This window comes from Littorina saxatilis, linkage group LG16 (genome assembly GCF_037325665.1).
Source record: "Littorina saxatilis isolate snail1 linkage group LG16, US_GU_Lsax_2.0, whole genome shotgun sequence".
Classification (NCBI taxonomy): domain Eukaryota; kingdom Metazoa; phylum Mollusca; class Gastropoda; order Littorinimorpha; family Littorinidae; genus Littorina; species Littorina saxatilis.
Window position 1 is genome coordinate 20,850,161 of NC_090260.1, and position 18,714 is coordinate 20,868,874.

General features: G+C 43.3%; 1 protein-coding gene across 1 annotated transcript; it reads right to left on the reverse strand.

Moving 5' to 3' along the window:
* Positions 1-7,577: 7,577 nt before the first annotated feature.
* Positions 7,578-11,912, reverse strand: LOC138951518 (uncharacterized). The gene has a single exon (XM_070323126.1). The coding sequence runs from the start codon at positions 11,889-11,891 to the stop codon at positions 10,746-10,748; it is 1,146 nt and encodes a 381-aa protein (XP_070179227.1). The 5' UTR covers positions 11,892-11,912; the 3' UTR covers positions 7,578-10,745.
* Between the last annotated feature and the right edge of the window lie 6,802 nt (positions 11,913-18,714).

Sequence of the window (18,714 nt, forward strand, 5' to 3'; positions counted from 1 at the left end):
TACTCATGATACTGCTGAATCTGTAGCTTTAAGTGTGGTTTGCACTGTTACACTTGGGGGGTGGGGTGTATGTATACTGATGTATCTGTAGCTGTAGGTGTGTGTATTGCATTGTAACACTTGGGGGGGGGGGGGGTGTACATACTGATCTATCTGTAGCTGGTGGTGTGTTTTGCACTGATGCACACCAATCTTACATGGTCCAATCTTACATGGTCCAACCTTACATGGTCCAAACCTACATGGTCCAATCTTACATGGTCCAATCTTACATGGTCCAACCTTACATGGTCCAATCTTGCATGGTCCAATCTTGCATGGTCCAATCTTACATGGTCCAACCTTACATGGTCCAAACCTACATGGTCCAATCTTACATGGTCCAATCTTACATGGTCCAACCTTACATGGTCCAATCTTGCATGGTCCAATCTTGCATGGTCCAATCTTACATGGTCCAACCTTACATGGTCCAACCTTACATGGTCCAATCTTACATGGTCCAACCTTACATGGTCCAACCTTACATGGTCCAATCTTACATGGTCCAATCTTGCATGGTCCAATCTTGCATGGTCCAATCTTGCATGGTCCAACCTTACATGGTCCAACCTTACATGGTCCAACCTTACATGGTCCAATCTTACATGGTCCAACCATACATGGTCCAACCTTACATGGTCCAATCTTACATGGTCCAATCTTACATGATCCAACCTTGCATGGTCCAATCTTACATGGTCCAATCTTACATGGTCCAATATTACATGGTCCAACCTTACATGGGCCAATCTTACATGGTCCAATATTACATGGTCCAATCTTACATGGTCCAATCTTACATGGTCCAATCTTACATGGTCCATATATATATTATTGGACCATGTAATATTGGACCATGTAATATTGGACCATGTAAGATTGGACCATGTAAGGTTGGACCATGTAATATTGGACCATGTAAGATTGGACCATGTAAGGTTGGACCATCCAATCTTGCATGGTCCAACCTTACATGGTCCAACCTTACATGGTCCAACCTTACATGGTCCAACCTTACATGGTCCAACCTTACATGGTCCAACCTTACATGGTCCATATATATATTATTGGACCATGTAATATTGGACCATGTAAGATTGGACCATGTAAGGTTGGACCATGTAAGATTGGACCATGTAAGATTGGACCATGCGTGACCCAACATGGTTTAAAATCGTCACCACGAGTTTTCGTCACACCCAACAATTCAAAGTGTGGTGCAACACACGAACACTATCCAATGTTTTAGCCATTGGTTTGGATGAGCACGACAAACATTTCGTCTGCTTCTAAAGGTGCTACCGCCTCAGAACCGCAGGCGCGAAGAAAAGTTCGCAGGGATTTCCCGATTGCATAACCGGAAACGAAAGGGATCGCTACGAACTAAGTTTCGTTGGTCAATCTAAAGCTCGCTAATAAGCACCATTGTACTTCCTATGTCTTGAATTAACAGCTTTGTGTTGCATGACCTTGGATGACCTTGACCTTGGGTCAAGGTCACATGTATTTTGGTAGGAAAAATGTGTAAAGCAGTTCTTAGTGTATGATGTCATTGCTAGGTTTAGTTATTTGACCTTGACCCTGAAGGCCAAGGTCATGTAAAGGTCAAGGTCAAGCATGTGAGTCGTATGGGCTTTTCCCTTCTTGTTTATACTGCTGTAGCTGTACGGGGAGGGGGGGTATACTGCTGTAGCTGTTAGTGATTTTTGCACTGTTACACGGGGGGTGGGGGGGGGGGGTGGGGGTGGGGGTGGAGTACATACTGCTGAATCTGTAGCTGTAAGTGTGGTTTGCACTGTTACACTTGGGGGGTGGGGTGTACATACTGATGTATCTGTAGCTGTAGGTATTGCATTGTAACGCTTGGGGGGGGGGGGGTGTACATACTGATCTATCTGTAGCTGTAGGCGTGTTTTGTACTGTTACACTTGGGGGGGGGGGGGGCGGTTTGTACATACTGATGTAGCTGTAGGTGTGTTATGTACTGTTACAGTAGGCGGGGAGGGGGGGGGGTTGAACATACTGCTGTATATGTAGCTGTAGGTGTGTTTTGCACACAGGGGGTGGGGGGGGTGGGGGGGGGGGTTGTACATACTGCTGTATCTGTAGGTCTAGGTGTGTTTTGCACTCTACACGGGGGAAGGCGGTTGAGTGTTGTACATACTGCTGTATCTGAAGCTGTAGGTATGTTTGGTACTGTTACAGTGGTGGCAGCGGGGGGAGGGGGATGTACATAATTCTGAATCTGTAGCTGTAAATGAGTTTTGTACTGTTACAGTGGTGCGGGGGTTGGGGGTTGTACATACTGCTGTAGCTGTAGGTGTGTTTTGCACTGTTACTAAGGGGGAGGGGAGGTGTACATACTGCTGTAGCTGTAGCTGTAAGTAATTTTTGCACTGTTACACTTGGGGGGTTGTATATACTGCTGTATCTGTTGCTGTAGGTGTGTTTTATACTGTAATACTGAGGGGGGGGGGGTGTATACGGCTGTATCTGTAGCTGTAGGTGTGTTTTGTACTGTTACAGTGAGGGCGGTAGGGGCGGGGGGTTCTACATACTGCTGTATCTCTAGCTGGTGATTTGTTTTGCACTGTTACACTGGGGGGGGGGGGGGGTGTACACACTGCTGTATCTGTAGGTTTGTTTTCCACTGTAACACTGGGGGGAGGGGGGGTTATACTGCTGTAGCTGTAGCTGTAAGTGAATGTTGCACTGTTACACTTGGGGGGGGGGGGGGGGGTTGTGGTGGTACATACTGCTGTATCTGTAGCTGCACCCAGCCAGCAAGACATTAGCGGCCGATACTCGGCCGAACACCCTTCAAAAAGTCGGGCAGGTGACGTCAAAAGATACGACGCGGGTGTTGGCCCGACTAACTTTTGCAAAGAGGCAACGAGGCGGCCGACAGGCGGCCGAACACCTGTACTATGGCGGCACGCATCCGGTCCGATGTTAATCGGCCCGATGGCTTGTTGGACCTGCGGCCCGACACCTTATGCCGACATCGTCCCAATGTCTTCCCGCTGAAATCGATATCTTCCCGGTGTCGGCATAAGGTGTCGGACCGCAGGTCAAACAAGTCATCGGGCCGATTAACATCGGACCGGATGCGTGCCGCCATAGTGCAGGTGTTCGGCCGCCTATCGGCCGCATCGTTGCCTCTTTGCAAAAGTTAGTCGGGCCAACACCCGCGTCGTATGTTTTGACGTCACCGGCCCGACTTTTTGAAGGGTGTTCGGCCGATTATCGGCCGCTAATGTCTTGCTGGCTGGGGCTTCATAGACTAAGCAACCACAGTACCAAAACAAGCATCACAAAACAAAGCAAATCGACAAAATAACATAATTATGCTTGCACACACAAACACTCGTTTACTGTGACACTTCACACATACGGGCAAACGCTGGTATATTGTAACCTTGCAGCTCCAAGGTACGTAACACAGAGAATATCCACAACTAGAAGCGCCAGGTGCTCGATGAGATTATACGTCACACATAGGTCACACAACTAGAAACACCAAGTGCTCGATGAGATTGTACGTCAAACATAGGTCACACATCGGGATATAAGGCTTTGAACTTCGGAATTTCCTTTGTCTGTATGAAGGGATACCCGAAAGCGCCGATACTATCTCCCCTTGGCGGCACTCAGAGGTCACAAAATGAACGTTGGTCTCCCCACCCTTGGTCCTCAGTCTCTGGTCAATTAATCCAACGCGCCCTGGGACATACCTACCTTGCCCACGACGACACTGTGAGCAAACAGAAAATGTCTTCCTTCATACACCGACGCACGACGCCATATGTCACTCCGTTCACACTTCAACTGACCAAGGACTTTTGATGTGTAGCAGAAGAAGTAGGTTGTCCTCATCCCAGCGCGCCCAACCACACCCCTATCATTTACGTCCCTACGCCGTCATCCCGTAGGGCTGTATTGTTACTGTTCAGCGTCGTTACCCCCACCCCTACCCCCCCACACTCCACCACACCCCTGAGTTCTGTGTGTGTGTGTGTCTCTCTCTCTCTCTCTCTCTCTCTCTCCCTCTCTCTCTCTCTCTCTCTCTCTCTCTTGATAAGACAAAAGATAAGAGATTTATGAGGTTGTTTGCTGTTCTGTTTGTGATTTATTGTAGTTTTGTATTACTTTGATGTAAAGACAGCCAGGTTGTAAAAAAACCTATATCTTTGTAAAATAAAGATTCATCATCATCATCATCATCAATCATCAATCATCAATCATCATCATCATCATCATCATCATCATCCGTCATCCGTCATCCGTCATCCGTCATCCATCATCATCATAATAATAATAATAATAATAATAATAATAATAAAGTGTATTTATATTGCGCCTATCCCTTACAAAAAACAAAAATATTTGGCTCTAAGCGCATTACAACATGTGTAGGGACTTGGTACAATCAAGTCTGACAAATACAATAACACAATATACAGTCGGTCTCTTGGGTAAAAATGGGAAAAGCAGCTTCGACATTTAAACACTGCTACTAAAAAATCCTCTAACAATGCATACTGCTTTACAATATAAAATATGCATTTATGTATAAATAGGAATTTGAAAAGGTTCTTATGATAAAAACTAACTAGCGAACGACGAAGAAGAAGAAGAATAAAACTATCAATGTCAATGTATAACAAGTCATTCAACGTAAATGGCTAAAGAACAACAACAAAGCAATGATGATAAAACAGTTATACTCAATGGCTAATAACGAGGCAGAACTAAATAGTATCGACACAAGATTAAAACAAAACATATTCCTGGAGACACATTTATACATGTATCAAATAATCAATATACAAAATACAGCCCTCGCACACTCGCACACACACGCCAAGGCACGTGCAGTCGCACTCATACACCGCGACAGCTATCGCGCGCACGTACAAGGAACAAAAACACGGAAATAAACAAGGAAACAGGCACATGAAATAGCAACCCGTCCCCAGCCGGCCCACAGCGCGCTACGATGGCAAGTGACCCCTCTCCTCAATGTGGCAGATACTGAACAGGCTAGGCGTCGAAGTATTGCCGGAAGAGGTGTGTTTTTAGAGAGGACTTGAAGGAGAGGAGAGAGGTAGAAAGGCGGACAGACATGGGCAGAGAGTTCCAAATAGAGGGAGCTGTGTAGATAAAGGCGCGCTTGCCGAAAGCGTTCAGTTTGATGCGTGGGACAACAAGGTGCCCCGCGTCAGCGGATCTGAGGTTGCGTGTGGGGACGTTTGGCTTTAAGAGCGAAGACAGGTGAGAAGGGGCAGAGTCGTCGTGAAGGCTGAGTCATCATCATCATCATCAATCATCATCATCATCATCATCACCATCATCATCATCATCATCATCATCATCATCCGTCATGCGTCATGCGTCATCCATCATCATCATCATCATCATCATCATCATCAATAATCATCATCATCATCAGCAGCAGCAGCAGCATCGTCATCTCTCTCTTAGTACTCTCAAAGACAGGAGTCCAAGGTAAAATGCTTGACATGCTTCAGAGTAAGTATGCTAGCATCAAGGCATGTGTGCGATGCATCAGTAGCGGAGATATTTCAGACTGCTTCAGCAGCCTCCTGGGCCTAAAACAGGGTTATATTTGCAGTCAAATATTATTCACGTACTTTATAAACGATTTAGCTAATGATATCATGACTAAAGGGAATCATGGTATTCAGCTTCTGCCAACCAGGTCGAGATCTTTTTAATGCTTTATGTCCTACAGGCTAAATGTGACCCTCCACCACGGAATGAGTCGCATGTCATCTTTGCATGATGTTCACATTTTTACATTTTCCTAAAGAGTTTGTTATGCTCTATCCAGTGGTGAAAACCGTTTTTAGAAAAGAGCAAAAACTGTTTGAGTTATAAGCGTGTAACTAAGGTGACCCACACACTGTTACCAGACACTCCCCGGACTTATATTAAGCCTAGCGCAGAACCGCGCGAGGTGACATGCGACTCATTTCGTGGTGGAGGATCACAAATATTTCGCCTCTTACTTTTTTTTCTTCTGTTTCATCTTTTTGACCGAGGCCAGATAATCAATCAATCAATCAATGAGGCTTATATCGCGCATATTCCGTGGGTACAGTTCTAGGCGCTCTGCAGTGATGCCGTGTGAGATGAAATTTTATACGGCCAGTAGATTGCAGCCATGTCGGCGCATATTTACCTTTCACGGCCTTATTCCAAGTCACACGGGTATGGTAGACAATTATTAACTGTGCCTAAGCAATTTTGCCAGGAAAGACCCTTTTGTCAATCGTGGGATCTTTAACGTGCACACCCAATGTAGTATACACGGGGGGTGGTTCGGACACCGAAGAGAGTCTGCACACAAAGTTGACTCTGTGAAATACATTTCCGCCGAACCTGGGATCGAACTCGCGCTGACAGCGGCCAACTGAATACAAATCCAGCGCGCTACCAACTGAGCTATATCCCCGCCGGAGGCTCGGAGGAACATTTTAAACATATTTTATTACGAGTAAGAAGTTAAGTTTCAGACAGAATTTAGACTTTCTTCTACCATTACACAGCCAGGGATTGGATACATGTAGTATCAGAGCTGTCAGAAACATGCGGTGTTCAACAGATGTACGACTATACATAGTTCAGTGGGAATATTTCATGTGAGTCCCATCTTAGTTACACTACCAATCTGAACAAATATAAATTTAGATACGGGATTAACGAACACAGAGGAAGAAGAAGGAGAAGAAGAAGAAGTAGAAGACAAAGAAGGGCCACATATGGACGTGGTCGGTTGTTGTTGTTGTTATTGTTGTTGTTAGTATTGTGTTTATTGTTGTTGTTGTTGTTGTTGTTGTTGTTGCTTATCAAAGAACAACTTGGACTGGCACAAACACACCATATTTGTCTAATCCTCATGTCAATTTATTACTCAATACCAAAAGGACTGTGTGCCAAAGATACGCAAAGAAACAAGTTGGGGGTTACAATAGAATTCGGTATTGAGTGCTGTTAACACATTGAACAGCCAATTAAAAGCCTACTCAGCCAAAAGCGAATGTGAGAAGTCTCTTTTGACTCCCACCTGTGCAACATTTGAATCTTGAAGGGTTGAGTGAAGGTCGATGGATTGCGCTGTGCGGGATTCGTATTTAAAAGGACTTTGCTCGAGTCAAACTCACACACACACACACACACACACACACACACACACACACACACACACGCACTGACACACACACCGTGACTGACACACACACTGACTCAGTGACACACACACAAACACACACACACACATACACAAACACACACACACACACTGACACACACACACACACTGACACACATACAAACAAACACACACACTTACAAACACACACACATACACACACTGACACACACACACAAACACACACACACACACTCAGAGAGACAGAGAGACAGACAGACAGAGACAGAGACTTAGAGAGAGAGAGACAGAGAGAGAGAGACAGACAGACAGACAGAGAGAGAGGAGCGGGGAGGTGACTTAAGCCTTGTTGCCTTTTGCGGCTTCTGAAAAGAAACACACCACCATCGTTCGGCACGCAATAGCATCATTGCTAGTCTGTGATTTCTCTCTCCCTCTCATGTGTGTGTGTGTGAGTGTGTTTGTGTGTGTGAAAGATGTTTTGACGAAGATGTGTCTGAAACAGACCGAAAGAAAACGATGGAAGTCTTGCAAATGAACAGTAGACATGTGACTGAAATAAAAAGCTTTATTTTGTAAGCTTACATGCATCTATGTGACAAAACGCTTTAAAAATCCGATATAGAAAATAGTGAGACATGAAGCCTGTGCTGCGACTTCTGTCTTGTGTGTGGCGCACGTTAAATGTCAAAGCAGCACCGCCCTGATATGGCCATTCGTGGTCGGCTGGGCGTTAAGCAAACAAACAAACAAACAAACAAAAATATAGAAAATATCACAAAATGCAGATAACTAAATAAAAGAACGGAACGTTTTTTTTTCTTAAGATCTAGAAAGATCTCACGTTATGGATAATGCATTACAAATAATATGACAACAACAAACATCAAATTTAACAGACAGCTTGTTTTGAACGTCTGAAAATCAGTGTAGAAAAAATTCAAGCAGCCGTTGTTTCCGTCGATAACTTCTCTGTTTATGAATTAATTTCAAGCTGTACTTTAAAACAGGAGTTTGTCGAGATGCTTGGGCTTCAGATTGACCTTTTGGGCAGTGAGATTTGAATGTCTCCTGCTGTACAAAATTCCCTCATAGATAATTATCTCTGAAGTGGGCCAGCAGATCTGCGCTGAAGTGGCATGCTACACACGAAGGGGGATAAGCCCCCAGCAGGTCTGCACATAAGTTGACCTGGGAGATCGGAAAAATCTCCACACTTAACCCACCAGGCGGCCGCGGCCGGGATTCGAACGCGGCCGCCTGGTGGGTTAAGTGTGGAGATGTTTCCGATCTCCCAGGTCAACTTATGTGCAGACCGGCTAGTGGCTTATCCCCCTTCGTGTGTACACGCAAGCACAAGACCAAGTGCGCACGGAAAAGATCCTGTAATCCATGTCAGAGTTCGGTGGGTTATAGAAACACGAAAATACCCAGCATGCTTCCTCCGAAAGCGGCGTATGGCTGCCTAAATGGCGGGGTAAAAACAGTCATACACGTAAAATTCCACTCGTGCAAAACAAAACACGAGTGTACGTGGGAGTTTCAACCCACGAACGCAGAAGAAGAAGAAGAAGAAGAAGAAGAAGAAGAAGAAGAAGAAGAAGAAGAAGATATATATACCGAAAACTACCTTGTAAACGCCCAGTATCGAGAAAACGCCCACTCCCTACTGTTGGTCAAAAACTGTGTATAGGGTACAGTACCTTGTAAACGCCCATCGCCCACATTCGGATCACGGATGGCAGGAGAACATTTATTTGTTCTAATTGTTTGTTAAAATCCGCACGCAATACGGACATAGCATTCCGATGCATAATGACAAGATGCTACGATACGGTCATACCGTTTATTTCTTACGTTTGACACTGCAGTCTCTGGATAGCAATGCCAAAACATGATTAAGGTTTATGAGACTCATCTGAGTTTGAAGAGGTCGAACATGGGAGATTTGGGGACTTACATTTCTGACACGATTCATTTTGCGAAAGTTTGTGATTTCTGCTCAGACACTTGCGCTGCAATGAATGGCATACAAAGCAGATCTTGAGTCATTATCATTCAGTTAACATCAAAGATATGATCATACAACGGTTCTTCAACTATCCAGCAAAGGGATTTTTGTGTGAGGTCAATTTCTAGTTTCCTGCAAGGCACTTGCACACACACGAACGCTTGTGTGTCACAGAGAAAAATCCGTAGAATGTGGACATATTGAACAGAAACAATTCCTATTGGCATGTTTATACCAAGTGATCGAATAACGCTATTTATCACGAAGAATTGATTCTGCATAGGGGACAGTACTAAGTAAACGCCCCCCCCCACCCCCTACTTTTGAGCGAAACTGATTGGTGCATAAGGGGGGTGGGCATTTACAATTAAGGTAGTTTACGGTACATGTATCGTATGTATATTTGAATACGTATCGATAATGCCTTGCAACCATATTCCTTGACCGCCTCTTTAACCAACAGGGAAACATAATATATTCATCATTTTTCTGTGAATAATAAATTGAATAGGTAACGACTAAACAATAAATCGTCACTTCATACTCTCTCTCTCTCCAGCTGGACAGCAGTGTCAAACGAGGATGACAATTTTGGAAACTCTTCTGAGGTTGAGGAGGTCGGCTTTGCAAGAGGTTGTCTCTCGAACAAATCTTACCTCAGAGTTGTTGTAAGGAAGACGGCTTGGATGAGTGAATGAACTGATTACATGTATGGCAACTGTGTGCTTGTATGTGATATTTGTTCATACACTTGCGCTGGTTCTACGAAGCAGACATTGAGTCATCTTTTTTAGTTTTCATTTGAGTTATGAGCATTTGTTAAAAAGCCATAGAGCAAAAGGACTTTTTTCTTTCTTTTCTTTCTCAAGTTTCATTCTATCGAGGCAATTTCAAACACACAAACAACACGAGTGCTTTAGAGCGAAAAAAAACAAAGCAGATGTGTTTTTTTTCCCCACAGAAACTTGTCATAAGCCAAGCGACCGAATTTTGCTCTTTTTAACAAGGCACTTATCGCGAAGAGGGTACAGTACCTAGTAAACGGCAACCCCCTACTTTGGGGCTAAATCGGTACATAAGGGGGTGGGCGTTTACAGGGTAGTTAACGGTACTGGTTCCATATATATCCTTGGCCTGCAGAGAAAGAAATACTTGCATATTTTGTTTGTCTACGTTCAGTAAATTACAAGGGTTTCAAAGTACATCACCTTCGTAACATGGAAACGAAAGTTTGTGACATGGATTTGAATACTAACAATTATAAAAACGAAGAAGACAAAAATATATACTTTATTTTTTGGTGCATGTCGGTATCAATATCCAACTGGAGTATTACTGAAAAAGTAAAGAGAAAACATTCTGCCATTTTATATACGTAATAATCATTTAAAAGACTGAAAATGCATGCTACAAAATGGTACACAGCTCTGGAAAATAACCCATGTCGCTCAGCAATATGCCACCTATCCACGAGAAAGGTGCTGTGCTTCGAAATAGTTACGGAAGCGAGAACGTCGGCAACTGAATGTTGAGCCTTTCGGGCGATCCACCATTCACATATATCCACTCATCAAGCGCCATAGGCTCAGGCTGCGAATCAGGGGTCACGGAGTCTTCGACTTTAAAAGCCTGAGGTCCCTCCTCCGTACAGAAAGCCAGCCCCTTCAGATGTTCTACCTTGACCTCGATGACGTAGCAACCGCAGACCGCGCCTCCTCCTTCGTTTTGAACCTGATGGAAGATGACAGAGACGGGGTTCTGCAGTGGCTCACTGGACAGCCACATCATCTCGTCTCGAGCTTTGTTTTGTATGCCAGTACGCAGTGCTTCTTTTTCTGTGTCGCTTAGGAGCACACCTTTGCAAATGAACTTGCCAGTCTTGATTGTTATCATGACTTGCCTTTTCCAAGTGGTCTTTGGCACTTCTTTTTCTTCTTCTTCGAGGCCAATGTAATAGGAGCCACCTTCATCAAGTTTGGCAAAGGCTGTGATGTAACCTGGCAGCTTGCCTCCCTTGAACAGCCATTCCAAATGGGGTTTCTGCTCTTCTGCAGACAAGCCTTTTGCTTCTATGCCGATGCTTTCTTGGAATACGCCATCTTTAGTTTCAACTACCTTCCCTTCAATGAAGATGATTTGTTCTTTGTGATCACTTTCCATATCTTCTGCAGTGTCTGCCTGTGGCTGTGCTGATGCTCTCTCGATGATGTGCTGTTTTACTTGCCCTTGCTTGGCATCTCGCAGTGAACCGCTCCACGAGACCTTGGTGTGCAGCTGAAATGTGCTGATGTTTGTTTGTTCTCGTTTTCGCTGTCTCACCCAGAAAGTCACGTGATTTTTGTCATAGTACTTGGAGTGAAAGTTATCATGAAAGTACGAGTTGTCCGCAATCAAATTGTCCAGCCGTTCATTAATCTTTTGGTCAAAAAAGCCAAGTAGGAAGGGATCATTTAGGTGAATCAATACAAAACCAAACCCGTGGTTCAGCAAGGCATTTACTTTCTGCAAAAATCCTTCAAGAAGTCTTTTGTATTCTTCAGAATCTACTTGGTTCTGTGCACCTTTGATAGCAACAACTTTGTCCACAAGGTCTGGTGGTGAGCGATAGATGAATGCACCTGGCACCGAAGGGATATTTTTCATGATTTCTGTGCAGCAGGCACCAGTACCTGAAAAATGAGCAAAGAACTTACAGATTCACAGAATAGTGCGTGCTTATGTATGTACGTGTGTGTGCGCACGTGTTTGTTTGTCAAGGTGTCGGGAGTCGAGGGGTAAGTCATAGCCTAGCCACACATGCGAGGGTCAACTGAAAAGTTCCGGGCCCGACTTATCAGGAGTTCACTTACGAGACTAGAAAAAGTTTACTTTTCAACATTTTCACCTCGGATCTCTACACACTTGTTCCGTTGCTGCAGAAGGTTTTGTCTTGGAAGCGTGGGAAATCTTCAACATCATTGTCCGTTTTGTACTGCTTTCCCCTGAGGTACGTCTTTGGAAACAGACGATGTGTGCCAACTCTGGCGAAAGTTAATTTGTCAGACAGGATGTGGTCCTTATTAGGGGTCTTTCCCCTACGCCTAGAGCCTTGTAGGCCTTGCCTTTTTTTAAATAATAGAAATATGGTCTTTTGCCGAAAAAAGCAAGAGCTTACCTTTAATTCGCTTTTCCACTTTGTGACTCATTGGGGGCAGATTTAACTTAGACAGAAGCGGTTATTGTACTTGGATCTGCTATAGCTCATGCAAACCGTACACATACTCCAAAGTATCCTCGGCGTATCCACTATATTTCATTCAAGCTGTACGAACAAAGTGTTGCTTTTGTTTTTGCTGCAACCATGGGTCGCTAGTTCAAAGCTTCACATCGAATTCCAGCTCAATCGGCCCATAAACAGCAGATATCGGAGTGTGAAAAGGACAGATGAACAAACAATAACACACACAAACAAACAAACAAACAAAAACCAATCAACAAACAAACGCTGTGAAACCTTAACATTGACGAATTTACTGGAGATGGGTGGGGGTGTATAATGATAAAGTATTAAAACAGAATTCCAGTTCGACCATAAGCACAACCCGTTTAGAATGAGTTTCTGCGTCACCCGTCCTGACTGTTTTTATGGCATTGATCATACTCTCACAATGGAAAACAGGTAACAGCAGATAAAAGACAATCCTCAAAGTGGAAAGTCAGGTTTCTCACGAAATGTATTTATAGTGCTTATCCCAGCACCCCTATTCCAAACACGTAGAGATCGATTCCTTAAATGCGTTGGTAGCATTGACTGGCAATCAATCGAGCATTAAGAGCCCCCCCACACACACACACACACACACATACACGCAAAACCCACCAAGTGGGTTCATAGCCGATAGTGCACTTGGACTACAACGGCACTGCGCGCAGTGTCTTTGTAGTGCGCTTGCACTACAACCGCACTGGCTGCAGTATCCGCTCCGGCATGGACGAATTTGACACTAAAAAAGGCATAAAATTTGACCTATTTCGTAGCCTATAGGGCACGGAATTTTGACGGAAAGAGTGTCATCATCTTGAATATGGCATTCTTTCCGTAAAAAAAAAAAAATTATTTTTTGCTAAAACTTGTTTTCTGAGTCGTTTGGAACCTGGTTGTTACGAATCAAGAATAAAACAACTGGGTTCCAAAATGTGGAACCCACTTGTTTTTTTAGCCCCAGTTGGTACTGTGTGAACATATACATAAACCCGGTTGGTGGGTTTTGCATGCTCACACATACGGACACACACACACACACACACACACACACACATGCACGCACAAACACAGTGACCTACACATAGAGGGAGTGTAACGAGACAGAGTGAGCGCTTTTAGGACTTGCAGAACTAGCAGAGCAAGTCTATTGATCACAAAGTAACGACAGGGTCTCTTATTCAAATATTCTATTAATTTTAGACTGACTTGCTTGTAAAGGACATTGCGAATTTCTGCTTCGATTGATGGTTTTTTTTTTACTCCAGGGATTCCAGTTTCCGCATGAATAAATCCATCCATTTTCATAGCATCGTGCATTAACGTGTGCCTCCCCACAGCAGTGTTTTTTTTTTATAGCCGCCTTCATGAAATAAAGTGACTATTTAGGTTTCACTCTCTCTGTTTGTTCGTTTGGTTTGTCCGACGACAGTTTAGACTTGTATCTCTGGTACTCTGGGGTCAATTGAGCTTGCAATTGTGGGGCCTAAGGTGTGTGCCAAAAATTTCCTACTGACGTCAGTATAACTTGAGATATTAGCTTTACACACCTTTAGCGCCCAGCCAGAACACTTTTTTTAAGGGTTTAAAATGAGGATGCGCGTCTCAACGTAACACTTGACGTCGAAGAAATGTGCTAGTGAGACTTGAGGCCTTTATTCACGAAGTATTTGTGCTTTTACAAAGCATGGGTGTGTACACTGGTCAGATAACTTTTTTGTAATTCGATTCAGTTGTTTTCAAAGACGTTTTTAACTAAATGTGAACGTGTACGTCAACGTGTATGTCTGGGCTTTGCAACAGCTTAACTAATAGAGGTACCGGGTGTGCGTGAACGGGAATTTCCGATTTTCCTATTGGCGAAAATTATGCCTTGCTCGAACAGATACTCATGCAAATTAACCTCATCATTTTCAAAACAGAATTTGACAAATAGTATACAACAATAATATATCTCATACACTTTTATAAACACAGATCTCGTTTTAATGCAAAAGAATATCAAATTATTTGGAGTAAAATGTATTTACGTCATATGAACAATCTGCTACCAGTGAGTGTTTTATTAGGCGGTCAATAACCAATGATTTTCTGCTCAATTGTCTCTTTCTTCTTCTCTCTCTCTTTTTCACCCTCTTTTTTTCTGCACCCCGTTCTCTCTCTCTCTCTCTCTCTCTCTCTCTCTCTCTCTCTCTCTGTCTCGCTCTCTCTTTCTTTATGTTCCGGAGCATTTCTCAGTCTCTCTCTCTCTCTCTCTCTTTCTCTCTCTCTCTCTGTCTGTCTTTGTCTCTCTGTCTCTCTGTCTGTCTCTCTTTTTAAGCCTCTCTCTCTCTCTCTCTGTCTCTCAGTCTCTCTCTCTCTCAGTCACTCTATCTCTCTCTCGCGGCTTTCTGTCTCTCCCTCTTTCTCTGTCTGTCTGTCTGTCTATCTGTCTGTCTCTCTCTTTTTGTGTTTGCACTTGTTTGCACTTCAGTAAAATTCTGTCTGCCTGTCTCTCTCTCTCTCTCTCTCTCTCTCTCTCTCTCTCTCTCTCTCTCTCTCTCTTTCTCACTCTCTTTATTTTTTGTGTGGTTGCATTCCATTATCTGGGCACAAGCGCATTACCGTGTGTCACTGCTCGAACAATATATTCGTGCTGTCATTGGTCGAGGTATGTTCCTGCCTTGGAATTGGCGTTGGGATTTTTGTTTTGAACAACATTAAAAATAGTATCTTGTAAGGTCCTTGCATAATAACATATGAAATTGTTTGATAGTTATGCCTTTTAGGGATTGCTTCAAGCAGGTTACATGGGTCATTTGTGTTAAACGGTGTTCGGCCAGCGGACTATTTTTTTTCGCTCTATAATTGAGTCGCAGAGTGTCGTGCTTCGGTCCTCAAATGCATTGGCTACTATCAGATGTTACAATCTTTGATGCGACGCTGATGAGATTTCATTTTGTCCACTTCGATTACAACAGTTTGCTACCAGGTATGTTCAATACTTTTGCATTTTTATATCCTTGAAATGTGTCGTTGTGTATCAGAAGATTTTTTTTATTAGGTTTTTGTTTTTTTGACACAGCTAGAGTACTTAAGTTTTACGGCAGGATAGATTGCAACCACTTGTTTAATCGATTCAGTCAGTGGCTAGAATGTGATACTGGCAACATGTTTTGTTTATTTTGTTTAACTGCATTTTAGAAAAGTAATTTGAATTTGTAATCAACGTCAAAGGCACAGTAAGCCTCCCGTAAACCATCACAGATACTGTCAGGCTTTTACACACAGTACAAACACCCTTTCATTTAAACACTCACCGATTGAGAACATCCTAGGTGCCCTCCGTAAAGAGCGAGCAATTATCAAAGAATTTATTTTTGCGTGGTTTATCTTACGGACCCCTGAGCCATCGTGAACCCGTGTGATCCAGTTTCCCTTTTTCACAATGTAGTCGTCAGTTTGTAATTTGAATGCGACTCGCTGTAAGCTTATCTGCAATAACACGTTATTATGTACCTCTGACTATGCAAGAAACAAACGGCTGTGATTCACAAGAACTCTAGTGATGGTTTTTGACTGTTCAGAGGAACTGGCGATAGGCATGAACCACGACCTTGCGTGACCCTGCTTCCGAGCTTTTCTTTTTTTAAACTTTCAAAACATCGAATTGTACTGATCTTGTCTTGATAAAAAAAAGAATTCTTTTATGATTTAAGAATGTTTGTGTAACAAGCTGTCAATTTATTATTTAGATTTTAAAAGTTAGGTCTAGCGCCAAAACGCACCACGGTCCGATTGTCTCTGAGCAATCGGCGCAAAATTAATTCTTTAAAAATTGCTCGCTCTTTACGTAGGGCACCTAGGATGTTCCCGTTTGGTGAGCGTTCAAATGGAAGGGTGTTTGTACTGTGTGTAAAAGCCTGACAGTATCTGTGATGGTTTACGGGAGGCTTACTGTGCCTTTAAAGTGTGAGTTTTGCAAAAATGGCTTAGGTATTCCTTAGAACGAAGTGTTACTTTTTGTATCCCAGTGTTTGACGTCATTGTTCCCGCATTTTGTAGGGTGCATCTGTACCAAAGTTAGAGTCTGACATAACACCTCTTGTCAACACTTTCATGAGTTTTCATTCACAAGCACCTGGGAAATAAATCTCATGTTCCCCAGGCAATAAATCCCCGGTTACCATGGGTGCAGGAAGAAGATTATAAATGGATAATTAAAAGAAAACCCAATGAAAACGCTTGGAGTTTCTTCGGCTCTTTGGGCAATGTCATTGGTGTTTCCCCAGACCTAAACAGACGACACGACACGACACTGCTTTGCAAAGTTCCAAAAACGAACTGGCAAACTGGCAAAAGTAAACAAAAAACAAAACTACTTCATGAAAGGTCATACATTCATCAAATACGCTTTGTTAGATGTTTGCATATCTTGTTGCTATTTTCTTTGCTTTTGTAACCGAGTGCCAAATGTAACCTACCCTGCTCGCGGGACCAAATGTAACCGAGTGCCCCTTTCTCTCCAAACTCAAACAATCAAAACAAACTGACACAGGTTAAATTACCAGGTTCTTTTATTTCCATATGATGGTGAGGGGAAATGTGTGGGAAAACAGGGGTTTACCTTCAATACAAAACTTCCAATGTGTTCTACTCTCTAAAACTAAAACAAACCAAAACAATACTCTAAATCCTCACTCTAGAACTATACTCCAGATCCTCACTCTAGAACTATAGTCTAACAAATCAAAAGACCCAATAAAACTCTAATCTAAACAAACGAAGTCTAAAAAAAACAACCTAAAAAGAATCCCCCAAAAAACCAATCCAACAAAACCTAATTAAAACCTCGTCTCTTGAACCTAACTGAAACCCCAACTACTGAACCTAACTGAAACCCGGTCTACTGAACCTAACTGAAACCCCGTCTACTGAACCCCGTCTACTAAAATCCAACTGAAATCTAACTGAACCCCTCTAACGAAACCCCGTCTACTAAACCCCGTCTACTAAAATCCAACTGAAATCTAACTGAACCCCTCTAACGAAACCCCGTCGCACATTTCGCCATTCCGCCTCAGAAAAGTCACATTATTGTTCCCTTTCTGCTCGTAGCAAACCTGCCACGCGACCGCTCACTGGACACGTCTGTTCTGTTCGAAGCACCAGCGAAAAGTAAATGCCCCAACCCACAACATCCCGCGTGCCTACGTCACAAGGTTAAAACAAATTCAACTCAGAGGGGTGTCGGGTACCGAAAAGCGATCATTTTACCTATGCAAATTAAAGGATCGGCTCTTCCGCCAGACCATTTCAATACAGACAAAACACAGTCTCGGAAACCTTTGTGGATCCCCGATAATACAGGTTTAAATCCTCGATAGCACAGAGGTACCACGAGTTCACGAGTTCACCGGATGCACAAAAGGACATGTGTACCGGCGTAACTGTCGCTCGGTCACAAGCTCACACTTGTATTATTGTTTCTTATTTGTGCTTCGTTTATCGATACAACGTCTTGTGCACGGGTGAAAATGTGTGTGTCAGGGGTCGTTTTACTTGAACTTGACGTTCGTGTTTCTCCGAACGTCTGTGTATCGAAACACAGATACATGCACTCCATGACTCTGTAAGAAGACAAAACATACAGCCGAGCAAGCAGAATGACAGGTCTAATGAAAAACAAAGAGGCACTGAGTCGGAAACAAGATCGCGATTCTTTCCTTCGCTGCACGACGCACATCTTGAACACACGGCCAGTACAACTGGCCTTGACACGGAACGATCCAAGGGGGGCAATCTCAGTCATCTGAAAGAGGGAAATCCAAACGCAATCCGCCTTGTTCGATTTTATGGGCTTGGACGATAGAGAAAAATAAGAAAAGCAAAAGCTGGAGTCCAGTCTGGACGAAACTGCTATCAAGAACGCAGAATTGATTTTTTCTGAGGGTTTTTTTTAGCCGTAAGCGCCATTTCTCATTTCGAATTTCTCATAACTGCTGTTCACAATGCGGCCGCAGTGAAACCAACAAAGGGGCCTCACTCTGGAAGAGTTTCCTGCTCCGATAAACATGGCGCTTACGGCTAAAAAAAACTCAGAAAAAAATCAATTCTGCGTTCTTGATAGCAGTTTCGTCCAGACTGGACTCCAGCTTTTGCTTTTCTTATTTTTCTCTATCGTCCAAGCCCATAAAATCGAACAAGGCGGATTGCGTTTGGATTTCCCTCTTTCAGATGACTGAG

Bases quoted from the DNA above. Each gene is read 5' to 3' on its own strand.
- LOC138951518 (XM_070323126.1), bottom strand. From the start codon at position 11,891: ATGAAAAATATCCCTTCGGTGCCAGGTGCATTCATCTATCGCTCACCA.